The sequence below is a fragment of the Macrobrachium rosenbergii genome, chromosome 42, assembly GCF_040412425.1.
Source record: "Macrobrachium rosenbergii isolate ZJJX-2024 chromosome 42, ASM4041242v1, whole genome shotgun sequence".
NCBI classification, from domain to species: Eukaryota; Metazoa; Arthropoda; class Malacostraca; order Decapoda; family Palaemonidae; genus Macrobrachium; species Macrobrachium rosenbergii.
In genome coordinates this window covers 15912137-15937275 of record NC_089782.1, presented here as the reverse complement: position 1 = coordinate 15937275, position 25139 = coordinate 15912137, and the positions used below count along the sequence as shown (strand labels likewise).

Below are 25139 nucleotides of genomic sequence, written 5' to 3'. Positions count from 1 at the left end.
GGTCATGACCTGCAGGGCCATGTGAGTGACTCTCAAGGTCGTGGACAATATGTGCATAGCTGTGGGCGTGATTTGGATGACTGTGGGCGTGATTTGGATGACTGTGGACGTGACTCGGGGGGCCTGGGTGTGATTCAGTGCCATTCTCTATGTCCACTGAAATTCTATCAATGCTCTTCGCTCGACAGAATGAACGAGGCAGTGATCGGAGGGGAATTGATGCTTCAACGTGGCATGGCCGTAGGCCATCCCATTCTCTTTTCAACCCTTCAAATGTGTGAGGTCAATGGTCCATCCCAAGACACACCATCTTGAAACAACTTCAACACCCCACTCTGCGATGGCTGTGTCAATACACGGGTGTACGTCCATGCTGTCACGTCCAGGCCGTATGAACTTAAACGACGAACCCAATATCTCCAATGAGAGCAAGAACGTGAGAGACCAAGTGACTGGGATGAACTAACTGCAAGTACATGCGAGTCTTCACGGACTGGGATGTGCAACAGGACACAGTCTTGAAAGCTGGAATGATGATCAGAGGGCCTTCTGAAAGAGCATGAACAGGAAGGAGTTCTGGAGAGACGGTGACTAATGTCACGGATGTGTAAGCGACGAAGCAACATGAGCCTAGGTTGGAAACACATCCGCTGTCATGCAGAATCTCTCATGTCTGTCATATGAATGTGGGACCCCAAAGAAATCGGCTGAACTTCCAAAGCCTTCATTAACCCAGACTCTAACAGAAGCCTTGCCATCCTTCTCATGAACACGAACAGGGGAATTGGGGGAAGATGACGCTGCTGTAGATTTTCCAATCACCGATCTCTGCTTGAAGTGAAATACCAATGGACGAGAAATGGCTGGATGTGACACCCCCTCCTCAGCAAGATGGCAGCGCTGAAGCAGGAGAGCCACTGGCGTGGTTGGACGCAGGGAAGATGATGGAGAAGAAGACAGAGACAAAGATCTGCGACGCTTCTTCTTCACAACACAGGTAATCTCTCTAGAAAAACAGTGTTGACTCTATCATACACTGTTTCACGATAGCCTCAGAAGACGGAATGTGAGGCCACCATTTCAGAAGGGGCTCCAAAGCTCTGAGATGGATACTCTGTCGACAGAGCGGGAGAAAAAGCCACCACCACGGAAGGGGTACCAAAGATCTGAGAGGGATATGCTTCCAATGGAACAGGGGTAGAAGCAAGGCCACTGAAGAGGTTCCAAAGCTGTGAGAGGTATACGCTGCAGCCATTGACTCCACCACGGAAGGGGTTCCAAAGCTCTGTGAGGTATATACTGCCGACAGAGCAGGGGTAGAGGCGAGACCACTAAAGAGGTTCCAAGCTGTGAGAAGTATACGCTGCAGCCATCAACTCACACTGGTCAGGGTACACCATAAACTGAAGTGATAACCAGGAACAGCCAAGGGGAGAGGAGAAAGGCTGGCACCTGTCGAGGTGGACGACATAGTAAGCGAGAGGACAGGAAATGAACTAAAAGGCCACCGAAGGTTGGTACTCCTGGAAGGCCTAGGTAAGTCCAGATGCCAGCCAACTTTTGAGTCTTCAAAACTGAAATAGAACAAGGTGACACTGCCTCTTCCCTCACAGGGGGAGGGGAAGAAACTCCCCACCCTGAGAGAGCAGGGGTACCCAGAAAGAAAATATCTCCTGATCCCTCTCCCAAAACCTCCAAAGTTGAAGCTATGGAAGAATGGGAAGGGGTAAAAACTTCCAAGAAAGAAGAAGCAAATGGAGGAAGAATGTATAAAAGGAAACAGAAGGAGACTGAGAAGTGGCCATCAAAGGAGGAGAAAACCCCTTCCAAGATGGCACCTTCTCAATCCTCTGACATTTCCTCCTGCCAAAAAACCTCCACTACTCAGGAGTCCAAGAATGACAATCTGAGAGGGGAGGGGAGTGAGCTATTGACTTAAACCTCCCCCCCCCCCAAACTCAAGGTAGGGCAAGAAAGAAGACAGGAACTGTAGACAGGAACTCCCACTAGTCCTAGCGAGCAAGTCGGGATTAACGCACTGTCAAAGATCTTGCAATATGAACTTCTGTGTCGAGGGAGAGGGGTAAAAACTTGCTAATCAAAGCAAGAAGTATCTTTGTACATACGAAATCCTCTCCTGGAAACATGAAAAACCCATCTTATGTTGATCTTCTCCATCTACACCACATCTAAAAGACTAAAACATTACAACATTCCAAGAAATTGTGTACTCTAAAATAAAAAAACATTGTATGTTCAAGAAAATAGAAGACACAAATCAAGTTAAAATGATATATAAGGAGAAAGGCTCCAAAACTTATGCAAGAATAAGTGAATATATCACTAAAGAGACAGAAAAACATGTTGAAATGTTTTAATATATCAATATACGCAAAGTATAAACAACAAAATCCAAACACAGAAGAGAAAGCCAAGTGGCAGGACAGAGAAGGAACACAAATCTACTCATTGAGACTGCAGCCAAAAGTAAAACTGCATAGATTTAAGTGCACTCCAACTAGGTGGGTGGAACTTCCACCCTACCTTCAGTAACTGTTACCATAACCACCTTGCAAAAAGTTTAACGGCCAAACTTCCAGCTCACTGAAAGTTAATCCCATATGTAAAGACCGAGGGTTTGTATATGTGTAGGAACAAATATTAGCTTACCTATCTGGTGATGCATGTTATGGATATTATTATTATTATTATTATTATTAGAAGGAAGTAGACCCTCTCTTATACATGTCCTGTTAAAAAGGATGGCCGCATCATTCAAGTTAACTTTACTGTCGTTCAAAGTCAATCGTCATCATCATCAAATACATTAACATTTTTCACTGGATTTCACATTTACATAGTTGGAAATGAAAAGAGCACTTTATTTTTCCTGCCTTCTGTTTTTTGCCCTTTCTACTGGCCTAAAACTTCATTTATACCCTTATTCCAAGATGTTCAGGGCCTTCTACTTGATCTTTATCCTTACACTTCCATATTAGCAACTTTTCTGACAAACTATTACTAGCTCATTCATGCCCATCACATGCCCAAACCATTTAAAGCTTTAGATCTCAATCTTGTTTCTTGCTCCAGGGTATCACATCTTCCTGAACTTTCTTCATTCATAACATTCAGTCACAAAGCTATTAATAATCCTCATGCACAGATATACGCTCCAATTTTACTTAGCCCATTAACTTACCTCTCCTGAATTATGCTTCAAGAGGACACTGCCAATTGCCTTGAGTTTAGTGTGAAAAGCATGGAAACAAACATGACGATTAAGCTCTTCTTTCGAGTCACAGAAATAGCCACACTCCCTCCAGATGCACAGATAGCCGTCTTCTGTAATTGCTCCTGTGGGATAAAATAAAAATGGTGTCTAAGCATCGCCATAACAAGAGAACTATAGGGACTCACCAAATAAAACATTTTAAATGGCAGTAACCCCTGCTACCCAACTGGTTGACTGACTTGACAATACAAAGCATACTAATACTGTAGCACATTGTCAAATACTTTTCCCGCTGACTCTGAAAAATAGTACGTAGAGTAGATACAAAAGCCTTCCAAAAACCAATGAGAAAACACAAGAAACTGTGAAGACAGATCTTATACAAAGACCTGGACCAGATGGGAATTTCTGTGAACAAGACAGACTCATGTCTAATCCTATACAGGAAAACCTGATGTAAAAATGTTAATAATGATGATAACTTTGGTGGTATTTCAATTTCCAAGAAGCTGCATCAACCCATTAGAATCTGACATAATACAAACCCAGTAGAGCATTCTTATACAGGTTGACCATCACTAATCCGGCATCATTGGGACCTGGAGGGTGCCGGATTAGCCATTTATTAGGCTAGAATACAAGAAACCCAGTAGCTAAGCACCTCATCTTAGAATTTAAATATCCCATAAATCAGTACAAGTTGGTTAATAAAGAAAAGACAATTATCAAATACAGGTAGTGCTCGAGTTACGATAATTCGACATACGATATTTCGAGTTTCCGATGGGGTTAGCCATTAATACCGGTACGAAAATATTTAGGAAATATTTTTAGTTTTCACGCAGGCAGCGAGGGAGACCAACTCACAATAGAAAAACTTCTTTTCCTCCATCTCTTTATTCCATCTGCTAGTTAAAAAAGTAAAAGAGAATGATAAAAGTATTGTTAGTAACGTTATACTCTTGCGTAAATGCGTACAACCATAAACAACCGAATGGGAAACTGTTGTTTTGCTAATAATCATATCGGATAACAACCGTTTTGCTTGTATTTCAACTATCGTACGGTAATACACAATTACTGTAGTTGTGTTACAAATGACGTTAAGTACTGTACAATAGGACTGATATATTTTTTACACTATACCCTTATTCGTTTTGGAGAAAAGATTGGCAGGGAAATATACTGCTACAGTAACTTTAAGCTGCAAGTTGTAGCTGAAGCTGAGAAAACAATGTTCAAGCTGCTAATGACTATAAATTATCGTGCATCGGCAACATGGATGAAACTCGACCGTAAATAAAACTGGTGAGAATGTATTTTAATCAAAACTACTGGGCATAAAAGAATACAAATTACTACTGTTTTCACGCCGATAAAAGATAACTACGTAAAGCTTGTATTATGATGAAATCAAGAAAAATAGCGAACGGAATCTTGATTTTTACACAAAACAAACATGCCCCAAAAAGGCCAGCCACGATTCCATAAACGTCATATATTAACGAAAAAACAGCTAAATTAATTTCACAACGAGATGTATTTAAGTTATATTTCAACTTAATAACACTTCGTATAACGAAAAATATCCTTGTCCCAAATAAATAAAGTATCCATATTCATTTACGCTAACTAGAAGCAAGAAAAGCGCTTTGAACTTAGTTAAATGCAGCGAAATAAACACCGCGATATCGATTCCCAAAACAAAACATTGACCGCAATTTATTAAATGCGGCGAAATAAACACCGCGATATCGATTCCCAAAACAAAACATTGATCGCAATTTATAATACAAAGGCAATATGAGAATATACGCAATTGGAAACAATGTAGTAAAGCATAACTTGTTAAAAGATCCATGAAAAAGATGCACATTGGTTATGTTGATATTTGTATAATACTGTTAATATGTGAAGAGTTCAGTATAATGTAGGCTAGGCTACCAGTTTGTTGATGCAGCACACTGCGCCACCAAATTGAAGCGGCCGGCAAGCGAGTTATCGCAGCAATCCGGGGAATTTGAAAATTAGTGCGGAAACATGAGAAATTACTCTTGCCGAAATTAGTGCCGGATTACTGATTGTTCCAGACTACTGATTGCCGGATTAGTGATGGTCAACCTGTACATACATGTAATACAGTGGACACCCCTCATATCATGGTTCAGCATTCGCGGCTTCAGTTAAGCATGGATTTTTCTGTGGAACATATTTCCACTAATTTGCAGATTTTTTCGTAGAGTAACATTCACTAATTACTGTATTTTCATGTTATTTTCGTGACTAAATATATTTTTATAATAAAAATAATGATTTACTAATTTTCAAATATTAACACTGTACCAATGTAAACACAGCAAAATATCAATTCATTAAGGAATATAGTGTAAATTAGGTAAGATTTTAGCACAATTCTTTGCTTGTCCCAGTCTTTTACTGTTACATAGTCTCCCACTTAGGGGCAGGGGTGTAAGCCTGACTGTTAATCATCTTGACATACTGACCGTGTGAAGGGTACCACCTGGGCAAACAGACACACACACACTCTCTCTCTCTCTCTCTCTCTCTCTCTCTCTCTCTCTCTCTCTCTCAGTATACATATCCTTTAATGAAAAAACACTGGAAAATATCAATAAAATGTTATTTCACTTACAGAATTCATTTACACTACCATTATAATGATCTATTATCATCGTAATGTATACAAAGAAACTGATCATCCCGAGATTTGTCATTTTTTTTACCGATGTAAACATAATATCAGTTCTCTCTCTCTCTCTCTCTCTCTCCATGACAACATGCTATAGGCTGGAAGGGTTGGAAGTAGCCAATCGCACTGCAGGGTACCAGCTTTTCTCGATGCTTGGCATGTAGCACAATACGCTATTGGCTGGAAGGGTTGGAAGTTGTTGTTGTGGTTCCCCAGACTCTGTTATGCCAGGAAGCCTGCACCGCGCAAGAAGGACACCATGCTTACTGGATCTGACCATAACCGTGTGGTAGTGTGGATGTTGTGTTGTTGTCTAAGGCTGCCAAGTTAGGGCAATCTACTAAGAGATGTGTAATTGTGTGGGGACTAACTTGGCAGAGTGGACATATGTCTGTTTGGGTGTTGTCTATCTCGGTGTTTGTAGGTGTTTAGTGATTGGTGATGACCACAGCGAAGTCGAAGTCAGGTGTACTCTCTCCAATCTTGAGAGCTGTGTTTCTGTGCTGCTTATGTTGGGTGGGGGGTGCCGAGTATTTTGTTGTTGGGAAGGTTATTAAGTGCTTGTCTGGTGAGGTGAGTATGGATGTGCTTTTTGTTTTGTGTAATGTTTGTGGGTGGTGGTATAGAATTCAAGATATTTGTATAGTGTCTGTGTGGTGTATTCGCTATTTGCCTGTGTGTTGGAGGGTGGTCATGAAGGTAATAGCATGGGCTGTTTGTGTTGTTTATGACCGATGCCAAGAATTGTGTGCCTCTCATGTCTAAGTGTTGCCTGATGGTGAGAATCTTGGTTTCGGCGTGTAAGTGTTCTATTGGTGTGGATTGTGTACTGCTAAGGATGATTCTAAGAGCTGTGTTTTGTATTATTTGTAGTTTGTTTAGTTGTGTGTTGGATATGGCAGGGTGCCAGGCTGGGCTGGCGTAGTTTATTATGGAGCGGATGTATTGTTTGTATACTGTGATGAGCGTTTCTTTTTGTTGTCCAAATGTTGTGCCTGTTAGTGATCTTAGTGCATTTAGTATAGGTCTGCATTTCTTGATGATGTTACTGACATGTGGAGCAAATGACACTGAAGTGTTGTATGTGACTCCTAGGATTTTTGTTTCGTGTGTGTGGAATTGTGGTGTTGTTCAGCGTTGCTGTGGGTCTGTACTGATGTTCTTTGTTGTAACTAGTGAGTAGTGTACTTGTGGATTTTGTTGGTGCTACCTGTAATCTGCTTTGTGTGAGCCAGTTTTCAAGTTGTGTTATGTAAGTCTGTGCTTGTGTGGAGTATACGTTTTTGTCTGCATGTATTGATATGATTGTTAGATCGTCTGCATATGAGGAGATGTATATGTTGTTAGGTGGTGTTGGTATGTCATGCATGAATAGGTTAAAAAGTGTTGGGCTTAGGACGGAGCCTTGTGGGGCGCCGTTCGGGAAGTTTCTGATTTTGGATGACTCGCCATTGTAGTGTACAAATGCTTGTCTGTCTGTTAAGTAATTGGCGAGCCAGCGTTTGGTGTTGTTGTGTAGTGTGGTGTTGTAAACTTTGTTGATGAGAAGTGGTCTAGAGATGGCGTCAAAGGCTTTACTAATGTCTATTGTGATTAGCAGTGTTCTTTGTGGTGGGCGTCTGGAGTTAATGCCATCTTGTATTTTTTGTGTAAGGTTGGTGAGTAGTGGTGTTGTGGAGTGGTGTGGTCTGTAGCCATGTTGAGTGGGTGACAGTGGTATGTGTGATGTGGTTTTGCGTAAGATGAAGCGTTCTACTACTTTTGATGGTGTGCAGAGTAAAGTTATAGGTCTGTATGAAGCTGCTTGTGTAGGTGTTTTGTTTGGTTTTAGAAGTGCTATTATTTTCCCCAGTTTCCAAATGTGTGGTATAATGCAGTGTGCGTATGTATGAATAATTGGCTATGTTTGACAGTGTTTGTGTGCCATGGGGACCTAGATGTTTTAAATGAATGTTTGAAATGTTATCGATGCCCATGGCTGCAGAGTTTTTAAGTTGTTTAATGATTCTAGCAGTGTCTTCGGATGTGACTAGTATTACTGTGTAATCTAATGGGAACTGTTGTTTGCGTCTGTAGATGTGTCTGTCTTCTTTGTATTTGCGTAGGTGGCTGATTTTTGCGTAGTGGTTTATTAAGATGTTGGCTTGTTGTTTGCGTGAAGGGATCTTGTCAGATGTGGTGATTGAGGCGTAACTTTGAGTGTTCCCACTGTTTGAATTGATGAGACTGTTGATAGTTTTGTGTAGTTTGGATGGGTTGGTTCTGTAGTCTAGTGTACCTTGAAAGGTTTGCCAGTTCTCTGTCTGTTTTTGAGTTAATTTGGTGTTTATTTCTGTGTTTAAATCATGTATGCGATTTGTTGTGATTTGTGTGTGTGGGGTTCATGTATTTCTTAAATTGTTTCGTTCTGTTATGAGTCTGTTTATGTCAGGCGTGAAGTTTGGGTTGTAGTGTTTTCTGTTGCCTTTAGGAACGTTTCTTTTGTCTGCATTGTTTATTATGTCGTTGAATTGTATTGTTGTATTGTTTAGTGTCTGTGATGATGTTATGTGTGTGTGGTTTAACTCCTGGAAATGAGCCTCAGTGGTTTCCAAGTACTCATCCCAGGCAGCGCGCTTGTAGTTAGGGATGGTGTGTCTTGTATGTGAGAAAGTGTCATGTGTGGTTCGGAGTGTTATTAAAATAGGAAGGTGGTCTGATGATAGGTCTGTTTGTGTTTTCCATGTGATTGATGGAAGTAGCCAAAAATATAGGGGTAATCTGATTAGTTTTCACAGGGGTAACTTTATTAGTTTTCACATATAGCTGTAAGCCATATATTTTTAATGATAATGTTATAAGATGACTTTGAAATGATATGTTATTTTCATAATAAAATAAATTTTTGAACATACTTACCTGGTAGTTATATATATAGCTTAAGTTCCTGACGTGACGGCAGAATTTCAAAAACTCGCGGCAATCGCCGATTGGGTAGTCAGGTGGTCCACCTGTGCGCCCTCTACCCAGGTAACTGGAACCATTCTACATTTTCCTCAGATCTTCCATGCCCCTAGTCTCTAGAGGGGAGGAGGGAGGGAATTTAATTATATATAACTACCAGGTAAGTATGTTCAAAAATTTATTTTATTATGAAAATAACATTTTCAAACATCTAACTGACCTGGTAGTTATATATATATAACTGATTGACACCTTTGGTGGAGGGTCAGAGACAGCCAACATCGTTGGAATTGAAATACTAAAACTTTGCAAAACCAACTAAAGGTTCCTACCTGTTAAGGAAGCTGACTTCATTGTTTTCCTGCCTCATTATGTCTGCATTCCTTAAGAGATCCAGCGATCCACCCAGGGGCTGAAAAAATCTCTAGGGGCTGTCAACCGTGTATAACCTCTATGTGACTAGACCTCCTTTTAATACCCTTATTCCGGGCGCTACCAAGGAACAAATGACCACCTGACTAAGAGAACTGAAGTAAATGATATTATTTAAAAAACTGTCTGCTAATGATTGCGGAAGACTGCGTCCAGACTTCGCAAACAACCAAAAACAACATCTTAGTTCCAAGGGATAAAAGAAAAAGGGTATTGGGTTATGGGACTGTAGGGGTAGCTATTTTCTCACTACTGAATTTGCAGCTACAAAAGGACCCAGCGTGTAACAGTCTTCATAAACAGTCTGTACTTGTTTAAGGTAATGTGAGGCAAAAACAGACTTGCTCCTCCAGAAGGTCGTATCCAAGATACTCTGGAGGGACCTATTTTGTTTAAAAGCCACAGAGGTTGCTACCGCTCTGACCTCGTGTGCTTTAACTTTTAGAATATTGTGTTCTGATTCCCTACATCCCACATGAGCATCTTTTATTAATTGTCTGATAAAAAAGGACAGAGCATTCTTAGACATTTGTACAGAGGGTTTTTTGACAGAGCACCAAAGCCCTTCTGAATCCCCAGTAAATCTTTTGTCTTTTCTAGATAATATTTTAGAGCTCTTACTGGACACAGAGTTCTTTCTATTTCCTCACCTGTGACATCCGTCAGGTTAGGAATCTCGAATGCTTTGGGCCAAGGTTGAGATGGACGTTCATTTTTTGCCAGAAAATCTAGTCGAAGTGAGCAAACTGCTTTGCCTTGTCTAAAACCTATAGCTTTGTTAAAGGCATGAATTTCACTTACTCGTTTTGCAGTAGCTAAACTGACTAGAAAAAGCGTTTTCATAGTGAGATCTTTTAAGGATGCCTTTTGTAAAGGTTCGAATCTATCACTCGTGAGGAACCTTAGGACCACATCTAGGTTCCAAGCCGGTGATTCTTGTACCCTCTCCTTAGATGTATCGAAGGATCTGAGAAGGTCTTGGAGGTCCTTATTGTTAGAAAGGTCTAAGTTTCTGTGTCTAAAGACCGATGCTAACATACTTCTATAACCTTTAATGGTTGAAGTTGAAAATTTAAGGTTATTCCTAAGATGAAGAAGGAAGTCTGCTACCTGAGTCACAGAGGTACTGGTAGAGGATACAGAGTTGTTTCTACACCATCCTCTAAAAATTTCCCACTTGGATTGGTATACCTTAATGGTGGAAGACCTCCTTGCTCTTGCGATCGCGCTAGCTGCCTCCTTCGAAAAGCCTCTAGCTCTTGCGAGTTTTTCGATAGTCTGAAGGCAGTCATGTGTAGCGCTTGGAGGTTTTGGTGATACCTTTCCAAGTGGGGTTGTTTGAGTAGATCTACTCTTAGCGGAAGTTCTCTCGGAGTGTCTACTATCCATTCCAGTACCTCTGTGAACCAATCTCTTGTTGGCCAGTAGGGAGCGACTAGAGTCATTCTGGTACCCTCTCGTGCGACCACGAACTTCTGTATTACTTTGTGGATAATTTTGAAAGGTGGGAATGCGTAAACGTCCAAGTTTGACCAGTCCATGAGAAACGCATCTATGTAAGCAGCCTCTGGATCCGGAATGGGGGAACAATAAGTTTCTATCCTTTTCGTCCGTGCTGTGGCAAAAAGATCTATGCACGGTCGCCCCCAAATCAGCCACATGCTCTTGCAGACGTCCTGATGTAGCATCCATTCTGTGGACAGGACTTGATTCTTCCTGCTCAGCATGTCCGCTCTTACATTTCTCTGCCCTTGAATAAAGCGGGTTAGTAGTCTCACATTCTTTGCCTTCGCCCAGAGAAGAAGCTTTCTTGTTGTCTCGTATAGAGATTTGGAGTGAGTGCCCCCTTGTTTGCTGATGTAGGCCAGCGCTGTTGTGTTGTCGGAGTTGACCTGCACCACTTTGTTCTTTACTACCTGTTCGTATTCTTTGAGAGCTAGAAGGATCGCTGTTAGTTCCTTCTGATTGATATGCCAAGACTCTTGCTGTTTGGTCCAAGAGCCTGAAACTTCGTTGATTCCCAGAGTCGCTCCCCATCCTGAGTCCGATGCGTCGGAGAACAACACTAGGTCTGGGTTCCTCTGTTTTAGGGAAAGGCCCTCTTGTAGCTTGATGGGGTCGTTCCACCATTTTAGATATTGCCTCACGGGACTCGAGATGGGGATACACTTCGTCTCCAATTCTTTTCCCTTGTCCCAGTTCCGATTGAGATGGAACTGTAACGGGCGAAGATTCAGTCTCCCAAGGAGACAAACTGCTCTAGAGAGGAAAGGGTCCCTAGCAGACTCATCCATTCCCTTACCGAGCAAGTCTTCCTCCCTAAGAAGCTCTGAATCTTTTCTAAGGCTTGTTCCATTCTTGACAACAACGGAAAAGCCCGAAAAGTCTGACTCTGAATCCTCATCCCAAGGTATAGAATCTCTTGGGATGGGATCAGTTGTGATTTTTTCTTGTTTATAAGTAGGCCCAGTTCTTCTGATAACTGGACTGTCGTCTGAAGATCCTTCAGGCAGCGTGTGTGGGAAGGGGCTCTGAGAAGCCAGTCGTCTAGGTATAAGGAGATTCTGATGCCTCTCGTGTGCAACATTCCTGCTACATTGTTCATCAATCTCGTGAAAACTTGAGGAGCGGTGCTTAGGCCGAAACAAAGAGCTCGAAATTGGAACACTTCTTCCTCGTGGACGAATCTCAGATATTTCTTGGAGCTTGGGTGGATAGGGATGTGGAAATAAGCATCCTGCAGATCCAATGATACCATCCAGTCGTTCTGTCTGACCGCTGCTAGGACAGACTTCGTAGTCTCCATTGTGAACTTTGTCTTTTGAATAAAAACGTTGAGAGCACTCACGTCCAACACTGGTCTCCATCCCCCCGAGTTCTTGGGAACCAGGAATAAGCGATTGTAAAATCCTGGGGAATCCACTTCTTGAACTCTTTCTATGGCTTTCTTTTGCAACAGAAGAGAAATTTGTTGTTGCAGAGCCTCCGCCTTCGTTTTCTTCTTGTATTTGGCCGAAAGGTCTATTGGTCTTGATGCCAGAGGGGGTTTCCTGAGGAAAGGGATCTTGTACCCCTCTTTGATCAACTGGATGGACCAAGGATCCGATCCTCTCCTTTCCCACACTTGCCAGAAATTGTTCAGTCTGGCTCCTACCGCTGTCTGAAGGAGACTCCCATCAGACTCTGTGTCTTCCTTGTCTGTAACCTCTTTTCGTTGATCTTCTCCCAGCAGATCTTGAGTTCCCTCTACTGAGGGATTTGAAACGAAAGGGCTGAGAGACAGGAGCTTCTCCCCTATTCTTTTAGTGTGTAAGCTCGTTGGCATTACTTTTTAGCTGATTTCAGTAATCAAGTCCTGCGTAGCTTTTTGTGATAAGGCCGCTGTGACTTCTTTTACTAGCTCTTGAGGAAACAGGTGAGCAGAACGAGGAGCATAAAGGAGTTCTGATTTTTGAGTAGTGGTTACTCCAGCAGACAGAAAAGAGCAAAGATGTGCCCTTTTCTTTAAGATCCCTGCAGAAAAAAGCGCCGCCAGCTCGTTGGCACCGTCTCTGAGAGCCTTATCCATGCAAGCCATTATGTGCACCAGGTCCTCTGTGTCTGCATTCTTGCTGGCTTCCATCTTCTTACCCAAGGCTCCCAGGGTCCAGTCAAGGAAATTAAAAACCTCAAAGGCCCTAAAAATTCCTTTGAGAAGATGGTCCATTTCAGAAGCGGACCAAAACACCTTTGACTTCATCATAGCTGTGCGGCGGGAAGCCTCTACTAGTCTCGAGAAATCCCCCTGGGAAGAAGAGGGAACTCCTATGCCAAGAGATTCTCCGGTTTCATACCACACGCTAGATCTAGAAGCTAGCTTGGCTGGGGGAAAGGAGAACACCGTCCGGCCCAGATCTCTCTTAGTATTCATCCACTCTTCCATCAATTTTAAAGCCCGTTTGGATGAGCGAGACATAACCATTTTCATAAAGAAGTTCGTTGAAGACGTCTTTCTTAAAGTAAATTCCGATGGAGGAGAACGAGGAGAGGCTGGAATGAAGTTATCAGGAAAAAGTTCCGTGAAAACTTTCATTAATTTCTTTAAGTCCGAAGAGGGACGTTGGTCTTTTCGCTCTTCCTCGTCCGATATGTCATCCACCGGATTGTCTAGTGAGTGAGGAAGATCGTCTTCCACGCATCCAACTGTTGTTCTGTTATCGGTCGGTAAAGTCCTCCCTTGTATAATGGAATTCAGTTTCATGTATGCCATCTTGACGTTTGGCGTCCTGGCGTCCTGTTAGAGTATATTGACGTACAGTTTCTTGAGGCCTGATGTCTTGTGGGTTATCTTCCAAAAGATTAACTTCCCGTGGTACAGTATCATGACGCTTGACGTCCGGGCGTCCAAATTCTTGACGCCTGGCGTCATGTAGCCCAATCTCTTGACGCCTAGCGTCTTGGAGTTCACCTTCTAAATGACTAGCCTCTTGATATTCAGTCTCATGACGTCTGACGTCCTGGCGTCCAACCTCTTGGCCGCCGGCGTCCTGTTGACCAGTCTGCAGACGCCTAGAGTCTTGGAGTCTCTCCTCTAAGAAATTAACTTCTTGGCGTCCAGTTTCATGACGCTTGGAGTCCTGGCGCCGAACTCCTTGACGCCTGGTGTCCTGACGCCTGGCGTCCTGACTCCTGTCTTCCTGTAGATCAACATCTTTGCGTCCAGCCAAATGACGCTTGGCCCCTTGTTGTTCAACTTCTTGGGCGTCCTGGCGTCCAGCTTTCTGGCGTTCACTATCCCGCCAAACCTTGAGGTCACTTGAGAACTGGCCGCCTGTGCGACATCTGTCAAAAGCTTCCTCAGGTTGACGTACAGCGATAGTAACTTTTTGAGCAGGACCAATCTTCTTTCTGCGTTCGCTGTACTGCCGATCCTTTAAGTCACTTGAGAACTGGCCGCCCGTGCGACATCTGTCCCGATTAACTTCCGGATGGCCAACAGCAATCGGAAGAACAGTATCCTTCTTTCCTGCAGGCTGCAAGACTTGAACTAAGGACGAGAGTTTCTGCTGCATGTCTTTAATTAATTGTAATTGTGGAGGTCCCTGCTGCTGGGGACAGACCGGGGAAGACACAACTTTCTCTGTTGACTTTTTCTCAACGTCCCGTAAGGATTGTGGAGAGTGTTCTGGGGACGAATACCAATCCGAGGGAAGGGGAGGGGCATGTACAGAGGGTAGTAATGCGTCCACCTTTTTGCTGTCAGGCGTCGTTATCGAACCTGCCAGTTTACGTCTATTCTTGGCGGGTGAGCTGCCTTCGGAGTTGGAAGGAAAACGCTCTGGACTGCTCCAGTGGCTACACCCTGGAGCTTGACTTGTATCTCTATGACGCCCTTCACCATCGGGAAGTTTTCTCTTCAAAGGTCTCGATTCTGATTTAAGACGCCAGCCCCGTCTGGGGACTGCATCGTCCGAAGACGAAGAACACGAATTAACCTCGCCTTTTCTATGTCGAGGGTGAGCGTCCTGGGAAGCGTCAACAGGTACGCTCGAGGGGACGACCGCTCGGTAACTAAAGCCTCTCGCCTCCCTTCGTCTTTCGACATTCCTTCTCACAGGGGTTGGTGAGCTTGGAAGAGGTCCAGGACTAGGAGCGCAACAGGACCGAGCGGCCGCACCCTCCACTGCACTTGCACTAACTTTTTCACTTTTTAGATCTCTAAAATCGGACCATAATTTTTCCCTGTCTTCTGCAAGGGATTCTACCCGTTTTCCTAGGGTTTGAATGGCCGCCATCATATCCTGAAGAGTTGGTTCTTTATTACCTGTATTAGAAGGGGAGTTAGAAATTACCGCTACTGCGGAAGGGTCAATTGGGTTGTTAGAACGAGGCAATGAAATATCTAACCCTTGACTGTCCCTTGAAGAGTGAGATATAGAACTCTTGGCTCTTCTGAGCCGGTCTCTTTCAAGTTTTCTCACATACCTGTTGTAGTCTAACCATTCTCTTTCAGACAGACCAAAACATTCCTCACATCTATCGTCCAATTCACAACTCTTACCTCTACATTTTACACATATTTGATGGGGATCAATGAGGCTTTAGGAAGTCTAGTCTTACATCCCCCACACACATTCTTACACTCGATGAAGAGTCAGACATGTTGAAAAATCAAAGAGAGATCCAAAAACAAGCAGAGGTTCAAACCAATCAGTATCTAAAAGGTCTAAGAATAATCCAAAAGAAAAATCCAAAAAGCGGCGAAAGCCAAAGCCAAAAAGTGTACTTCACCAAAAAACTTGAAAAACACAGGCTGCGAAAGAAATTCTAACGATGTCACCGTTATGGCGGCAGGGAAGATCTGAGGAAAATGTAGAATGGTTCCAGTTACCTGGGTAGAGGGCGCACAGGTGGACCACCTGACTACCCGATCGGCGATTGCCGCGAGTTTTGAAATTCTGCCGTCACGTCAGGGACTTAAGCTATATATATAACTACCAGGTCAGTTAGATGTTTGAAAATTAAAGTGTTTTAGGATGATAATTTAAGGTATCCAGTATTTGCTGTCTGAACTACTAAAATAGGCAGTGAACTATTAAAATAGGCAGTTATAACCATTTTATTTTAAGGTATATTTGGTATTTGAACATATTAAAATAGACAGTTGTAAGTGTTTTTAGAGGGGAGGGGTACCAACTTATCGCGGGTTTTCACTTATTGCTGGTGGTTGTGGTCCCTAACTCCCACAAATACTGGGGGTTCACTGTACCAAGCTAACCCCACTACCCACAATACACAAGGAAAACTGAGTAGCATCCAGACCCTTGATTGGACAACATACACTAAATCCTGACTGGAAAATCATTTACCATCAGAACTCTCTTTTCATAAACAAAAGTGCAATATTTTTTTACACAAAATCAATGATAGGTCACCATGACAGTAGTTACTCTTGATAGTAATGAACATGCAACAAAGATATTATGAGGATGCTTTTAACTTGTCTCAGTTCTCTTAAAATGTATAAAAAAAAGGGAGCCGTAGATAAAACTAGGGAAAACTTAAGACTTACTGCTATCAGCTGACAAATGCTCGTCGACATGCTGACAAAATGTCTCCACCTTCTTGAATGTGTCTGTGCATTCATTCCACTCACATTCCAGGGTAATCAGCTTCATACAATCCTCAAACTTGAGATTTTTCCTCTTTGATGAAGTTCCCCGTGAACTGCTTGAACCCTCATTCTTTAAAAAAAAAAAAAAATTTCTAAAAAACAAAAATGCAAGACATTATATTAATGGGTAATATTTGAAGGTGTGCAAAACTTCCTCAGAATAATTTTATTATTTGAATTAATTTATGTTTACAATATATTACTACACTATTGATGGTTAACATTTTATTTTTTAAAACTGTTTTATATAAATGCGTTACCCTCTTGATGGTTGCTCGGATAATCTAGCATGACAGATATTCCTCACTTAACAACAACCTATCTAACAACCACAAGGACTTCAAATCAGCTCTCAAGGCAGTTGGCTGACAAAGACAAGCATGCTAATGTCATAAAGAAAAAAACTGTGGAACAGTTAACGAGCTTAGTTTGTATGTTGAGGTGGAACATATTGAGAAATTGGTGGAATATGTTGAGGGATCTACCTAAAAGCAATTTAACAGATTAGGATGTGCAGCAGCACTTGGAAGAGGAAGAAGAGAAAAGAATCGAAGAAGTAGAAAAGTTCACTGTAAAGGAGTTAGCTACTCATGAGTCCTCCCTATCTCACTTTCCTCCATCTCTTCCTCCTTTGATCTCCGACAGTGACAAATTTATCACTACTACATTTAAATTTGCAAACAAAATGAAAACAAAAAGCAATACTGTAGCTTAAAATATAAGAAATTATTTAAAAATTGTAAAACAGAATGAGATCCCGGATAAGTTTAATTAAATACAGTTGCATAAATGATTGTTTTTGTTGTTTAAAGTCAATGTGTAATCCTAGCCTATATGCAAGCCTGCATGTGCATAGGGGCATGTTTGCATCACATTAAGGTAAACTGTTCATTTACTGTGATGCCCATCTCTCTCTCTCTCTCTCTCTCTCTCTCTCTCTCTCTCTCTCTCTCTCTCTCTCTCTCTCTCTCTCTCTCTCTCTAGGTTATTCTATTAAAAAATATTCAAATTATACCCTGTAATACATCAATGTGTGTGTCTGTTATCTGCCAGACTGATATATCATTTTAGTAAAACTGTGAAAATGGGTACAGTACTGTTTAATGGTAATGAATGACAAAATGACAATTCAAGATACATGTATGGCATTTTAGGACATCTCCATTGCAATCAGCAAATTCAAATAACCAGCAACCCTTTGGCTTCCTCAATTCAATTTGTTACAATATACAGCACACTACTGTTTAAGCACTTAAAAATATGATTAAAAAGCTATAAACAGTACAAAGGTGACATTAATATTAAGGTTGAGAGAAACCCACTACCAGTAAATAATTTAAGAACAGCGATTCCAGGATGAAAACCCATGAGAATGTGCAGAACTGAATTTGAAATGACTTCTGCAGAAAGAATTCTTTGCCAGTAACAGTACAAAGATCTTGAGTGATTAGGGAGCTATGATTAGTAGAGTGCTTGATATGTATTTCCTTATCCATGAATAACTAAAAACTTTCATTTTAAAATATGTACATATTCTAAAATGAAAGTTTTTTGTTATTAATAGATAATCATAGCTCCCTAATCACTCAATATCTTTGTACCGTTACTGGCTAAGAATTCTTTCTGCAGAGTTCACTTCAAACTCAATTCTGCCCATTCTCATGGGTTGTCATCCTGGAATCGCTTAGACCCATAACCACTCAAGATCTTTCCACTGTTACTGGCCAAGAATTCTCTCTACAGAGTTCAGTTCAAACTCATCAAGTTGGAGAGTTGCGACTTTCCATTACCCCCTAGAGCAACACTGAACATCTGTCACTGGAAAACCATTTATATTGTTGGTACTCAATTCTGCACCTTCTCAAGGGTTGTCAGCCTGTAATCACTGTTCTGAAATCATGGATTAAATGTTAGCTTAAAGGATTTAGTCAACAGACCCCTGTAAGAACTGCAGGCAGGAGTATCTCCATGGCTACTAAATATCTAAGTTAAGGAAGGTCTTCTGCTATGCACCACAGACTAGAATCAGGAAGTAGACTAACATGAGGGACTGCTTGATTTTTCAGAAACTAGCTTGTTAATATGTTTTCTGTAATCCTCGTGATTACGACAGTTGAGTTTCAAATGCAACCTCTCTACATGTATACTTTTGTTTCAAATACAACCTTTCTACATGTGTATTTTTCATGTTTGGTTTCTGTAATACCCATTTTCATGTGCCTTCCTAGCTCTTCAGCAATTTCAGGAGAGGGTGATGGGCCAGTCTGTGGTGCTCATGCCAAACAACACCACGGTGGTGGCCTATGTAATATGAACAAGAAGGGGGGGGGCTGGTGTCACACCAACTACACTCCCTGACAGCGCTCCTTCATCAATGGGCAACAGATTATTCAGTGGATCTCTCTGCCAGGTATATCCCGGGCAGGAGGAACGTAGTGGTGGACAATATGAGTCATCGAAGTCAGATCATAGGAACAGAGCGGTCTCTGCACCAGGACATTGCAAACAGGCCCTTTCATTTGTGGGGAAGATCCTCAATGGACCTGTTCACAACGAGGTTCATCAGAAAAATAGAGGTCTTCTGTTCTGTGGTTCCAGATCCATTTGGAGTGGCAGAGAATGCCCTGCAACATTTCTGGGACAATCTAGAGGTCTATGCCTTCCCTCCATTTTGCCTAATCCATTAAGTTCTGAACAGGGTAATAACCTCTCAGAACCTCAAATTGACCCTAGTTGCTCCCATGTGGCCCCAAGTGGAATGGTTCCCGATCTACTAACCCTGCTGTCAGAAGCTCCAAGAGAGATTCCTCCGTGGCACAACCTTCTGTGTCAACCCAACTTCCAGAGATTCCACCAATAGGTATAGAGTCCCCATCTCTTCACGGCTGGAGACTATCCAGTATCTCCTCCGAGCGAGAGGTTTTTCTTGCAGAGCAACATCGGAGATGTCTGGCTATCTCAGATCTTCCTCAGCTGTGTAAAAAGGCAAGTGGGCTATTTTCTGTGATTGGTGTCATTAATGGGGTATCTCTCCAATCGGAACTTCTGTTCAGCAGGTAGCAGACTTCCTTCTTTTTCTCTGCAGAGAGAAACAACTTTCTGTGTCTTTCATCAAGGGCTACAGAGTTTCCTGAGTGCAGTTTTGCATATGAAGGATGTCAATCTTTCTTCTTCATGGATGATCTCGATGCTCCTCAAGAGATTTGAGCAGTCTTGTCCTCCAAAAGAGTTTAGACCACCCAGTTGGGATCTGACTTTGGTACTGGGCAGCCTCACCTGTGCCCCATTTGAGCCTCTACGTCGTAAGTCAGATAAGAACCTGACTCTTAAGACGGTTTTCCTGCTGGCCCTGGCTCCTCAAAGGGGGTTAGTGAACTCAATGGCCTACCCTATGATGTCAAGCATACAAGGGGTTGAATGTTCATAGCCTTCGAATCTGTCCCGGAATTTGTGGCTAAGACCCAAAACACCACTTGTCATGACAACAGATTTGATTCCTTCTCCATTCCGTCTCTTAATGACCTTGTTGATAACAATCCTTAGCACAGGTCAGAACAAGAAAGAAGTGTCCAAGTATACAATCTCCTTTTGGCTAAGTAAGACTATCAGACAAGCCTATGGTTCGATCAAGTTTTATAGGGTCTTATCGTCCCCCTAAACAATTTGAGCCTTTTCACTCAAAAGTTAAATTCAAACATCGCAAAGGAGACAGCTTGTCCCTCGTCCAACCATTCATTCAAGCCTCCAATTAAAAGACTACTGACTATGCTACCTTATGCTTCAAATTATGCCTTGGACCCTTTAAATAAATCAGTGGGCAGGCTAGACTTTATAACTAATTCACACAGACATGTTTTTGATAAACAGGCGGAGACAAAATTTGCTGAACTTCCTTCTAAGCGCATCTCAAACTATTTAAAAAATAAATAACACTCAAAAATAAAAATTAACTTCAATTTTACTTATATAAACATTTTAACTGCCACTTAATCAATAAATGACATTTCCCGCGTAAGACTATCAGACAAGCCTATGGTTCGACTTCATGCTCCAATCCTAACAGTGTATGCAAGACCACATGATGTTAGGGAGCTAGGCCATTCTTAGGCATTTAGAAAGAACTTGTCTGTCCAAAGCATTTTGAAGGCTAGCCATAGCTTCGTCAGACCACCTTCACTTCCTTCGATCTGCGGGACGTTACCCACAGGTCCTTGGATACTTTTTCCTTGGGTCCAGTGGTGGCTGCTCCGCAGGTTGTTTAACTCATCCAGTGCCCTAAGCAGGACAGTTTGTATCTTACCTAAGATGATGGTATGAAAGTGAGAATGAATGGGATGACTGGTCTCTTTCAGTTTCCTTTCTTTTCTTCTCTACCTGGTGGATGAAGAAATCATTCCATCATGTGCTCGATCAGGTTTGACACAGGTGAGACTGCGGCCTTTTTGTTTGCGTTTTGCTTATTCCTAAATGAATATAAAACTTTCGCAAAACCAATTCCATCCTCTCTCTAGCAAGGGCAGAGAGGATTGATGACAAACTATTGGTGGCTATGAAAGTTTGTTATCTACAGATACAGTTCTTCAACTTCTTCCTTCATGGTCTTGTCACATTGTACAAAATCCCAGAAGTCTCACTGTTAAATAATCATCACTTATTTATTATGTCAGAGGCTTTGGTTCCCTTCCACAGGCTTCTATAAACCAGGAAGAGTTACCAGGTGTGCTGAACCTCCAGTCAGCTCCAGACTTTCTTTCCTCCCTCCAAAAGTGAGTCTAACCATAAGTTAAGACCCAGCTTTGTTCTGCATATGAACAAATGACAAATATTTTAATCAATTTGTATTTTTCATAGCTAACAAACCTGTAGTCTTAACTTATAAGGCCCACCTCTAGCCATCCATCAATCAAGTTTCCTGGGATGGAAGAAACCAAGGCATCATTCCTTCCCTGCATGTGTGAAGGAACTTGACAGTTGCCACCTAGGCCTATCAGCCTAACTTGTTGCCACCAATTCCTTGTTTGTTACTTTTACTGGTTTCCAGCTGGTGCTACCACTAGAAGAATTATCCACGAGTTAAGACCCAGGTTTGTTCCACATATGAACAAATCTTAATTCAAACTTATTGCTTCTCTTGTTAAGACAATTCCTATTCTTGTGTCCTTTTTGTACGAGTTTCGTCCTTTTTAGTACAAGGCCATTAACTGATATTTCTGTTATAAAACATACTGCATTTCAGGTGTGATAAAATTTGTGCAAAAAAGTACATTGCATTCTGGCATTTTTTTACGTCCATTTTTCTTTGAGCAGCCGAGGCTATTTAGTCCAAGTATCAGGATAGTCAAAAAAGTCATACAGCAAGAGCCCACTAATATTTTAGGATAGACTACATTTTCAGTTTTAAGAATTACTTATGCTAATTGTAAATTTAAAGTACACCATACTGTAATTATAATTACTGTTGTGTTTTTGCTTTGAGTTTGTCTTGATTTTTATACTTTGTGTTTGAAATTCCTGAACAGTGGGTACTACATGTCAGCTGCACTATTTCATTCCAAGATACAAATGCACTCATATGCCATGCAAGGTTAAGACAAACACGTCAAAATAAAAATTTCTTGGAATCAGTGGCTTACTGAATTCATCTCAAAAAAAGCTTATTTTTCCCCTACAATTATCCTTTAAACATACCTGTAATCCATTATTGCTATTCAGGAAGTAAGAATCATTTTCCAATCTGTAGCAATGATAACCCTGTGAATTATTATTACCAAGGAATAGTTTAACCAGTGGCTGAACATCATTGTTATTAATAATTCAGTAAAATATTCTAGAAATGGCTGTGTCCATGACTACATCAAAAAACACCCTCCATTTTTTCATGGAAAGCTTCATGGCACCTGGGATTAGTTAATGCATTGTGATAGTTTCCTATTTTTTGTTTGCAAGCTTTTCTCCCATTACTGTTTTCTAATATTTGTCTAATTTTTAAGGAATGTTGCTGTGATGTTTGCTTAAAAGTTTTGGAAGATTTTTGTGAAGCTGATTGATGAACTTGAGCTGTTATATTTACATACATGTCTGATAAAAGTGACAAGTAGATCCTATATAATTTTTAAGTGTAGTTTTGGGAATTGCTGGTCTTGTGGCTTTGAATTTGTGACTTTTGAAATGCAAATCATGGTGATAGTGGTTACCATTTATTATCATTAGTTTAGCCTGACCACTACCTACTCGCCCAGTTCTCCTCGCTGCTGGGAGAAAGGGAGCTGGGGATTTGGTAACATGTACACATTCGCTACCGGGGTCTAAGCGATGTCAGGCAGGGTAGCCGATCGAGGCTACGGCCTACCCAACCGCCAAATCAAAGTCCTTCAAAAGAAGGCATTGTGCTTACCCCATATAATAATGGGAAAAATGCACGTTAAAGACGAAGAAAAAAAAGAAGTTTAGCCTGACCACTGAGCTAATTTATTTAGCTCTCACAGGGCTGGCCTGAAGGATTTGTCTGTATTTATGATAAAGTTTGGATTGTATTTTTTAAATAATAGTGCTTTAAAAATTTTATAAAGTACTGTAATTGGGTTAAATGAAAATGATAGAGAATATGACAATCTATTTAAGTGACTTGCTTCCAAAGCTTGACATTTGTTGTTGATTACAATCTGAACATTCAAAACAAAAAATATTCAACTGTTACCAACTTTACAATTATAGTGTATAGAATCTACTGGTCACTGACCAATTCTATGACAAGTCAAAATTATTTGTGCACCTCGTTCCATTTGACATGATGAATTCCAACAGTGGGCTTGATCTCTTTTAATTTATTATTATTGTGTTCTTTATTCCACATCTCCTGCCATTTACTGATTAAAATCAGTTTTAAGGATGTTATTTACTTTAACCACTAATGAGAATATCAACATGTGATCTTGTCAGTATTCAAAGCCATGGCCGTTTCATTGCCTCCTCCATTTCCTTGAATGCCTACATGAAAATGAATCCAGCATATTTCTACATTTTCACCATAATTATAAAATTTGTGAATTTAAAATTTAATTTGTTATGCAACAGTGTTTTTGGATTATAATTCTGAATGGTTCCTAGAGCATTTCTATGAGCTACTATAAATTACAAATTTTTTCAATGGTACATCTAACAAGTGCAATGGCTGATACTATTGCACACAATTCTGATGTGAAAACAGAAGCATCATTTGGGAAAGAAAATTGGCTTGTTCTTCTGGGTAAAATGGCCAAAAATCCCACACCTAAGAAAGATTTGGACCCATCAGCGTAAACTGCACAGTGTGAACCTTTACGTTTTATATGTTCTATTGCATGTTTTTATGATGTTCTGGGGTATATGTAAAGTTTTTACATAAATGTTTCAAACATATGGACTCAAAGGGCCTCTTGGCTCTAACTGGAAAGATTGTGAGTGATTTTTTAAAAATTTAACTCTTTAATTTAACATTTTTTGTTGGTGAATCACTTGCCTGTACTTTATTGCACAAGTCATCAATAAGTCATGATGAAGGGTTAGAGGCAGTTTACCACTTTTCAACTTTGATAGAAGAGTTTGGGAGATTTAAAAGCTCCAGTGCATATTCTGAGTCCCTCTTATAAACTGTATCTAAACTTTCCAAATTTGTATCAGAGGCTGTATTGTACTTCTGACATCCTTTTCTAGCAATGTCAGGGTTGGTCTGTCAACTCCCAATTTGTGTGAGGTATATAACTTCTCTACCAAATATAATGCATTTTTGCACTGAAATGATTGCAGCTATTGGTGATTAAATGTTGGCATCCTGTTAGGACATAAGACCTTCTACACAACCCATGTGAAATCATCCTACTCATGTGAAATAACTTAGTTGTAACTAATGCATTTTCATATTCTGTTAGCCAAAGACTGTGATATGCTTCAGATAAACTCTTGTTAACAAGGAGTGTTGTGCCCTTCCTAATACACTGTCTTGGAAATGACAAGTCAGAAGATATTCTAGCAAGTGAATATACCTTAGTGCATTGATATGACATCCCTTAAGATTACAAAAACATGACTGATCTTGATGTGTCTCTCTCTCTCTCTCTCTCTCTCTCTCTCTCTCTCTCTCTCTCTCTCTCTCTCTCTCTCTCTCTCTCTCTCTCTCTCTCTCTCAAAAGTGTGAATTCTAATTGAAAGCTGAAACATTCTTTAAAGGTAGCATTTTTTTTATGCAACATTATTTGTTTCATTATTAAACACCTTGATAATATGTAGCTAGTACAGTATAGGTTAAGTTTTGTGTTATGTTAGTTACAAGTAAATGTATATGAATGTCACAAGTGTGTTTATATTTATTTTTATGAATAAAAACGATAAGGGTGAAGCCTGACAAATATTAGGTATCCAATGCTGCACAGGTTCTTAAAAAAATGGTGTTTTCATGATAAAATTAAACTTACCAAGTAATTACAGATCTATACTTTTCTACTCGTGTGGCAGCAAGAATTTTAAATTCGCAGGGATTCATTTGTTTTTAGTGTAGGTAAATGCCCCACCCTCTACTGGGGAACAATTGGCACAACAAAACAGAGAAAGTCACTTAAATGTCCATTAGAGGGGAGGAGGGAGGGCTCTGATTTGTAATAACTTGGTAAGTATATGTGAAAATGACATTT

General features: G+C 40.9%; 1 protein-coding gene across 3 annotated transcripts in view; it reads right to left on the bottom strand.

Moving 5' to 3' along the window:
- Positions 1-25139, bottom strand: part of LOC136827984 (histone H4 transcription factor-like) — a 204569-nt gene that overhangs the window by 167762 nt on the left and 11668 nt on the right. For all 3 annotated transcript variants that reach the window (XM_067085597.1, XM_067085599.1, XM_067085598.1), the window contains exons 3-4: positions 16372-16543; positions 3203-3357 (exon numbers count right to left, since the gene is read on the bottom strand). In XM_067085597.1, the coding sequence (XP_066941698.1) occupies positions 3203-3357; positions 16372-16543 (327 nt within the window). The remainder of the gene's footprint in view (positions 1-3202; positions 3358-16371; positions 16544-25139) is intronic.